Raw genomic sequence first — 9,380 nt, forward strand, 5'->3', positions numbered from 1 at the left:
CAGCGAGACAAAAAGGTGATGGTGGACCCACAGAATACTAAATTGAAGACCCTAGGAAAATAAAAAAAGTTATGATGTTTTGAAAATCGCAATATCACAAATTCTTGTTTCCTGAATATTTCGTTTAATGGGGTTTACACGGTACGGATACTTACCTTTTTTTTGTTTTTTCCAGACAAACTGCTTCATCCTATGCTACTCAATAGCCAGTAGGGCTTCGTACCATAATATAGAAAGCAAATGGTTTCCAGAACTCAAACATTTCTCTCCGACTACTCCAATTATATTAGTAGGTATGTTCCTAATACATTGCGTATCAATATTTTAAAGAAAAAAACAATATTTGGCGAGCGGCTTACCAGAGACACAACTCAAGGCGAGGAAAGAACATAATATACGTTAACAATTATTATTTTCTCGCTTGAATTTCTTATTTATTTATTTTTTTTGACACATTTAATGTTTATATCTTTTGCATAATTTATAAAAACTTAATTGGTCTTTTTATGTTAAAAAATAAAAAAAACAATTTAGCACCTTGGTGTTTTATTTGTGGGCCCACAATTTCAAGTAATTGATCAAATGTTTTCACCCTCGTTCTATAATAATTGATTTTTTAAGTTTCATCAAATCATAACGTAGCTTATAAAATTGCACATGCGCGCCTAGCTTAACCGGTGGACTCAACCTAGCATAAGCTAACCTAACCTAACCGGTAGATGTAGTAAAAATTATTTATTTATTTAATAATAATTTATTGATAGATGAGTATTAGAAGCAAACTTAGAAATCTCCATTGAATAATTAACTTACTGAGATATTTGCGAAAAACTTTGAAAAAATTATTGTGAGATTTCTAATAACGCTTCACTAACTCAATGGAGAATGCTGAGTTTGCGGTGTTAAATAGTATAATTGAAATCGGTTTTTGCAAGATTTAGAGACGGTTTTGAATTACGCTATTATTAATGTAGGTAGGTTTTTATGTATAGTTTATTTTGCTTCGAATATCCGCAAATATTTTATTTTTGTTTCAGCTACTAAGTTAGATCTCAGACAAAAAAGCGACACAGATGACCTAATTACACAAGCGGAAGGAAAGAAACTTAAAAAGAGAATCAAGTAAGTTTAAACTTATATGTTATTTTAAACTTATATGTTATTCTTATTTATATATTATGTAGGTGCATATAATATGCATTTGTGTGTTCGTTTTGAATCAACGTTCGCGTATTGTCAAACCTTATTTTATTGTTGTCATTATTTCGTATTTTGTATTGTATAGGACTTGTCGCACATTATTCATTCGATGTGTATCAGTTAAATTTAAAAAATAAAATGCTTTTTTTTTTCAGAATACGGTTTTGAAATTTAACATACTTAAAAAAAAAAAAAAACAATTTATATTATTTCGTCATTTGAATTTTAACAAAAAGGTTTCTAACTTTTTACTAAGCTCTTTATTGTACCATTTTTAATACAATTTACAAGTTTTAAGCAAATATATTATTTTCATACTTACGCATCCATACACACGCACCCTCTCCCTCTTTCATTCCCACACGCACATGTATCCTCTCCCTCATTCATTCACGCATACACACATTCACATACACATGAATACAAACGTCACACAAATACAATTACTAAACTTCTTTTCTTATATATTATGTGTCATTATATTTACAGTGGATTTTTTTAATTGGCTTTAGTATTGTTAAGATTTTTCTAATTATTTTGTTTATGTAATAGCTGTAAAAATCCCAAATAAAATAAAATAAAAATAAAAAAATAAAATAAATAACGTTAAAATCGTAAGTAAATTCAAATTGATTATAAAAATCCCTCTCCTCTAGTCCTACACTTTATTTTCTCATCCACAATCTTCTTACAGGGCTCTTCTTTTCTTTTCTTACATAAGATTTTATATTTTCTATTTATTGTGTAAAATTTTATATCATTGTATTGATGGCAGCTACGTATACTATCGTATCCCACACAAAGTCAAATTTATTTTTTTACCAGTAACGTGTAGACAATTACAATAACTTTAAATCCCGTTATTTGAAAGAAAATTGTGGAAGAAATAATGCGTTGAAATAATAAAAAAGCTTTAGATACGATTATCTATATCGATATGTAGATATTTGGCGTATCTCTAGCATATTGCTATTTTGATATTTTTAATATTTTCCAACATTGTTTGTATCTTGTATTTTCTTTATAAATAAATTTAATGGAAAAAAAAGAGTTTTGTTGAATGAATGAATATCCTCAAACCACTCTCATACACACTTTTGTCTAATAATACCGTAAAACGGGGTTAAATTGCACCATCAAGGGTAACATTGCATCAAAAAAAAAAGTTTTTAGAGACACCTGTTGTCATTGCTACGAACAATAACTCATTGTTTCTCCAAATATTCAATGGATGTCACTTTTCACTCTTACCTAAGGTTATTTTCCATTCAATATGGTACTTTAGTACTGAGCGATTAGCGGTTTGGGTTGGTTGTGCAGTTTTTATGAATAATTTCTATAGGTAATTCTTATCACATCTTCAACAGTGTGTATCATTCTAAAGTGAGTAAAGTGGTTTCGTATGTTGAATTTTGTCATGTATTTGATAATACCAGTATTTCTTACTAAATTTACCAAAAAATATTAATATTAATATTTCCATGTCCATGTGGAATCTATTAAGATACTCAAGGAAAAAAAAAGTGATGCAATGTCACCCCGCCCTAGGGCTTACTTTGCATCATTTTTCAAAAAATTATAGCTTGTATATGAAACTACGAAATATACTTACAACCACAAAAAAGTAAAGGAAATATATTATATAACCATGAAATTTATTGTCAAAAACACTACTCATCTCCTCGATGAAAAAAATCATTATAGCTGAAAAGTTATTAAAAAGTGATGCAATTTAACCCCGTTTTACGGTAATGTAAAAAATAAATAGAATTGAGCGGGAATTTCATACTCATTATAAAACGAAATAATACAGACTAAGTCGTTAGAAAGATAAACTTCTTTCCCCTCTTCGGCAACTACACGTGGACCGGACCATCTTCTAGGAATTTAGCAAAAACATGTGTTTGCACTTGTGCGATACTGCAACAGTGACTAGTGACTACCGAACATCTACAAAAGCTACCCTTCGGATATTTTTATCTGTTATGTCATCCATAGTGTTGAAGTGCTTTATCTGTTTAGTTTTTTATTGTTTACTTTTTAGCACGAACACTTTACAAATTTACTATTATGCTCAATGTTTGTTTTTGTAAATTTATTGATAATTTTAAGTTGCCAGAATTTCACTCGTCCATGCACTTTGTAGCTGCCAGACGATTAGTAATTTAGCTTCAATAGGTAAATGTTATTAACTATCGAATAAACAAATTTAGTAAATGAGGTCTAGAATTCCAACCATCCATGCGCTCAGTAGCTGCAAGACTTGTTGTTATCTAACTTCTATTTTTATAAATTTGTTTTTTATATATATATTTTTAAAATATTACTAAATCTCTTAACTTGATTGTCAAATAAAAAAATTAAAAATGTAAATAGGGGCTAGATTTCTTATTGTCTATGCGCTCTGTAGCTGCAAGACGTGCTGTAATCTAGCTCCTGTATATCATAATTGGAGACGAGGAACAAGAATCCCAACCGTCCATGCGCTCTGGCGTGGTGGGATATTTATTTATTGTACAGCGCCCTTCAGGTGATTTTCACAAAAACGGCGCTATATAAATTATCCAAATATATATATATATATATATACAAAGTTTTGGGTACAAGTAAGTACAACTAGAGGAGTCTAAAAAAATGCCTCTGCAAAATGTGAATTATGCAGAAAGAAATAAAAATTTAATGTCTTGTCAGGACTCAAGACGGGTTTCTTTATCTTGTGACACATTGGGTACTGCGTTTAATATATCAGTTTCTGATATATTTTCAAGAACTACCAGTTAAGTCTTTTGAACTGACAAGCATGGTAACCCACACCAATGGACTTGTTCACAGTGAGGTAAATAAGGTTTATCTGAAAATTACATTTTATGTAATTTTTGTAATTGTAATCTCTGAATTGACAAAGTCCTCGAAACTTGTTCTTGCTAGTGAAGAGCTATCATCAACAAAGGAAAGTCATATTGTTACACTTCAATGCCACCCTCGAAAAGGTAACGACCAAAGGATGCGTTCAGGGATCGTCCTGCGGACCGAGCTTCTGGAATTACATCTTAGATAATGTATTCTGGAAAGACTTGGGTGCGGGAGTCGAACTGAAGGCATTTGCGGACGACCTTCTCTTGACAGCCGTGGCAGACAATACAACAGAACTTGAGAGGATGACAGACAATGCGCTGAAGATTGTCACAACATGGGGCTCAAAAGCTAAACTACGATTCGCCGAAGACAAAACCAACACGATGCTTATAACCAGATGAAAGGACCGCCAGCGAGCCATTCATATGAACGGGAGTTAGGTCTACCTAAAAACCCAAAAGAGCGACCAGTTTATCTGCCGTCTTCGAGCGTACAGCTTACAATAAATAATTTTGAAAAACGGAAGAGGTACCGACATAAAAAATTGAATTCTTATACTCATTCTAAAAAAAAAACAACAGTGCTTTTTGGACAACGGTTTTGTTGATTTTATCTATGCACAATCAATCTGACGTGCGTATATATATTTAAAGTGTTTATATTAATAAATAAATACCCCCTTAAGCAATGAGTTTACTTAACTTTAAAAATTTCAATTCTATTCCACCTGCAATGGGCTTATATTTTATTCATACAAATAAATTGTTTGCAGGTCCCAACTATGCTATTCTGAACCGCTCTCGTGGCCGTAGAAAACACTTTTATCTAGTGTATTTAAATACAAAGTACGCGAGATAAACGTTTTTTCTACGGTCGCGAGAGCGTTTGAAATATCACCCCAGTAGCTAAACCACAAATAACTATCGACGTGCTTAAAAACATGCTAAGCATTCGAGCGATCATAATGAACAATAATGAACATGCTTATGTTATCGCAGTCATAAGTCAGCGCGCGTGTAATCTCTAAGTCAACGCTCGTGTCGGTTTGTTTTTTATTTTCTTCGTTTACTTTGAAATACAGTTCACTGGCGAAAAATCGGCGTTTACTATAAAAAATAATACAACATATTGCATTTGCAAAATTGTAAGGAGTATCTAATACAAAAAAGTGAAAATTAAATTACAATTACTATGGCGACTGCTTTTCTTGACATTTGGCTTGCCAACCGCCGGCTTAGTGCAATAAATAGCATGGCAAATAATGCATAAATAAAAATAGCAGTTTTGGAATATTTTCTATATTTACACCGGTGAAGTTCTAATATGTGATTGCGCAGCAGGATTATACGTTGGGAAACGTAAATATTTTGACATTTAATATTAGGTGTTCATGGATGTTGCATTGTGATCGCGAATACGATAAATAACCACGGTGAGAAATTGTTATCACGTCGCTTATTAGTACGTCGATGGTTATTTGTGATTGAGCTAAAAGTCCCAGGTCCCAACTGAACTATTCTGAGCCGCTCTCGCGGCCGAAGAAAACACTTTTATCTTGTGTATTTAGATACAAAACACGAGATAAAAGTGTTTTCTACGGTCACGAGAGCCTTTGGAATATTACCCCAGGACTGAACCTGGGATCTTCAAACTCTCAGTCGGGCGCTCTACCGACTGAGCCAAATACCCTGCCGCCCCGAGCGAGAAAATACGCTAATTTAAATGTCTTCTTATAGGGCTGCTGCCTTCCTCGAATGTTCCGCCTTGACGAAGGAGAACTTGAGAGAAGTCTTTGAGGAAGCCGTACGATCGGCGGTCCGGAAGCGTCCCATGAAAAGCAGTACATGCCAGCTCTTATAGAGGAAAAATATTTTGGATTCTGTTCCAAATTAAATATCAAACGTACAGGAAAAAAAGCAATGTTTTGAGTATGTCCAATTTAAAGACGGACTAAATTTCACGTAATAAGATCTAAATTTATTGCAGCAGAGAGTAAAAACATTTTTGAGAAGGTAATATGGAAGTCTACACATTTCCTTGATTTATGACCTGTCATTGACTGCAATAACTCCCCTGGGAGTGAAATCCATCCTGTCTACAAACACTTGGAGATACTCATAACACTGTTGATTAAACTGACCGATACAAGAAGTACAAAAATTGAGAGGTGTTTCTAGGTGTAGGTGAAATAATTCAGCCAGATGAATCTCACCCTCAACAATAAAGGTTTCAGCTCTTTGACTTCGCAAAATTCAACAGATGGAAAAGTTGAGGAAATGTGAATGTAAACGTGAAACGTAGACAGAATAGTGAATGTTACACAATGTGTAAAGTGGCCACTTAAACCAGCCAATGAAAGGTCACAAGTCTTTTTAATGCCTAGACTTCCATATTCCTTTCTGAAAAATGTTTTACCTCTCTGTTGCAACAAATTTCGATGTAATTTATATTTTCTTTTGATCAAATTATTTATCAATACATTATTTTTGATTGCATAGAACATTCAGTCTCATAACATGTATGGAAATCACACGATTTTGCTATTTACAATAAAAATAAGAACATTTACTTTATATGAGAATCGATGTACCAAAATTTGGTCAAAATTTAAAAAATCGTAATCTGCCGGTCGAAAAAATAAAATAACTTAGTTATATGAAACTTTTAAGTATGTTTTTTATCAAAAACACCTTAGAAAATTATATTTTTAATGCTTATAATACGCCACCGGCTAATTGAGTTGCCCATACGGATAAAAATCATTATATGATTATCAACCTCGAAGTTAGCTGCAGTTTTCTGCAATGCAACGGGCCGTAGATAGTAGATACTTAGGTCGAGAATTGCAAGCGCAAACTGAAACCGTCCGTTACACATTTGTTATTAAACTAAAAACAAACAAAAAAAATGGAACGTTTTTGTTCTATGCAATAGAGCTAAATGGCTTCTCTTTAAGCGGGAGCGAACTCTGAGCAAAATTATGAAATAATATATAAAACATTCATTTCAGAGAACGAGATGTTATCTATCACTAGTATAGTAGTAGATCACTAAGCGAGACACACATATAATTTTAAAAAGATGAAAAGAGACGGTGTTTAGCCGGCGATCATTTCCTAACCTCATGTTATCGAAGGTTAAAGATTTGAAAAGAACGGTGTTTTAAAAATGACAGAATCGAATGATTTCCTTACTTTGTATCAGACTACAGCCTTGAAACAACAGTACGAGATTCTCTTATCCAAATGAACTAAGATTTAATTGGTGGTTAGTTGATAGAGAAATCCAAATAAAATAATAAAATAAAAACGCTATGGTCCGACAATACGAAAAAAATCGACAAGGTTTGTATATGTTTTAAAATACCACTAAAGATGCATCGATACGTGCCTCTGCCGATACGATATTAATGTCGATACGTACAAAAAAGTATCGGCTATATCGATACCGAAAAGAATTGTGAATTTACCTTTGTGTGTGGCTATGATATCACATGAGTCTAACATTAATTTCTTTTTTTTTAATAATCAAGTCGTATTTAGAAAATAGATTATTAAACAGTATATTTATGCATATATTTTTTGTTTTTATACATCTGTATTGTCATCTTTTGCTTAATGTAAAACAATGTTATATCAACGTCTCCAGTGGGATTTTTTTAGCACAGTCGTTAAAGAAAGCTGCATACCTCCTTGAACAAAAATAGTCTAAAAATTACAATTAAAATTTCTCTACGAAAATGAGTATATGTATGAAAATTTTAAGTGTCTTTGTCGTCAACTCGTAATTTAACATGCTTTAAATAAATAAAATATCAAACATACACAATATCGCACAGAAAATTAGATTTTACTTTATAGACTGTTAAACCTTCAATGCCCAATTTTTCTTTTTCTAATTAAAACATATTTTTACATATGTTTTTTTATGCAAATACTGGGAAAAATAATGAAAAAAAAAAATTTTTTTTTCAGTTTTAATTTCATATTTTAGTTTATGTGGACAATATGCTACATCGGGCATTAAAAGATTAAAAAATACAAGAATGTAAGGAAAATAATAAATATCGGTTCTTATGAACGTCTTTTATATAGTAAGGAAACAATTATAACTTCAAATTTAAAAAAAAAAACAAAGAAATGACCCCTTAAACTTTAGCGAAATTATACTTTTGATAGAATACGTGCAACTGACTTTTTGTTTAAATTTTTATCGAAAAATTTTACTCTGGTGGTGACTTTTAAAAATAAACTATAATGGCTAGTATGTATACAATATAATGAACTGTAGTCCTTAAAATGTAACATGATTAGAATGACAGTTGTCAGAAAAAGTGACGACATAACTTTGTAGTAACGTAAAAGGAGTTATTTATATTGACACACGAAAAACCGTTTGTATCTGGCGTGTTAATTTATTTTTTTAATACAATGCTTGAGACATAAATCAACATTTACATATAAAATCAGCTTTTAAACTAAAAGAAAACTAAAATAAACCTAATTATTAACGACGTTCTTATAAGGTTACATCATTTTGCAAAAACGTTAGAGATGGGACAAATTGATCAATGTTAATTTATCTAGTAAAAAAAATATTCATTTGATGTTGTTCATGAAAAAAGTATAAATGTCTCATTTTTTGGTGAATAATTGTGTTAAACACACTATAATAGGCTTGTTTTTGCGTTTTTTATATCAATTTTCGGAAACAGAGTTTCATGATTGCATGAAATAACTGATAAAATCGGTTTGATCAGTGATCAGTAATTTCCCATCACTAATGAGATTAGTATGACAGCTGTCAATTTAATCAAGCTATATTTTAAGGACTATAGTCGCCAAGTTGTTTAAAAGTTGCCAAGCAATTACTTTTATATACCGATTATCGGTATGTAGCAGATCGTCCACACTGGGTATTGTGGGGCTAAGATAACTCTTAACTCCCATTGTAACACGGGCCCTGGCCCATATAGTCTTAATAAGTAATAACATTACAAGTGATAAAGTATGCCAAATATGAATAACAATAACATATTTAACGAACAATTACAATGTACGAAATATTTATATTTTTAAATAAATAAACACACAAATTTTCCAACTTTTCAAAGTTTGTTTTATTGACCTTTATGCATAAAATTACGCGTCAATTAACCAATGTGAAGTTTTAAGTCAAATGATTTATTTGTAAGATACAAAACTGCCCTTAAACTAACATTTTCAGCCACGCACTCCTAACTTATACGACCAAAACTTTCTGTAAAATGCCACAATTATTTAACTTTTAACCGCTTTAAACTTTATTTAACTGAACTTTTTTTA

The 9,380-nt window shown here is 31.6% G+C and overlaps 1 protein-coding gene across 3 annotated transcripts in view; it reads left to right on the plus strand.

Annotated features, from left to right (window-relative positions):
- RhoL (Ras-like GTP-binding protein RhoL) overlaps nucleotides 1-7,365 on the plus strand; it is a 41,828-nt gene extending 34,463 nt beyond the window's left edge. For 2 of the 3 annotated variants that reach the window (XM_088226809.1, XM_088226810.1), the window contains exons 4-6: nucleotides 176-293; nucleotides 1,038-1,122; nucleotides 5,793-6,964. In XM_088226809.1, coding sequence (XP_088082935.1) covers nucleotides 176-293; nucleotides 1,038-1,122; nucleotides 5,793-5,916 — 327 coding nt within the window. In that variant the 3' untranslated portion in view covers nucleotides 5,917-6,964. Of the gene's footprint in view, nucleotides 1-175; nucleotides 294-1,037; nucleotides 1,123-5,792 lie in introns of all 3 variants that reach the window. The other variant, XM_088226808.1, reaches the window with a different exon arrangement.
- The last annotated feature ends 2,015 nt before the right edge of the window (nucleotides 7,366-9,380 follow it).

Source organism: Micrasema longulum, unplaced genomic scaffold (genome assembly GCF_059751315.1).
Source record: "Micrasema longulum isolate JH-2025_06_02 unplaced genomic scaffold, ASM5975131v1 h1tg000469l, whole genome shotgun sequence".
In the NCBI taxonomy this organism is placed as follows: domain Eukaryota; kingdom Metazoa; phylum Arthropoda; class Insecta; order Trichoptera; family Brachycentridae; genus Micrasema; species Micrasema longulum.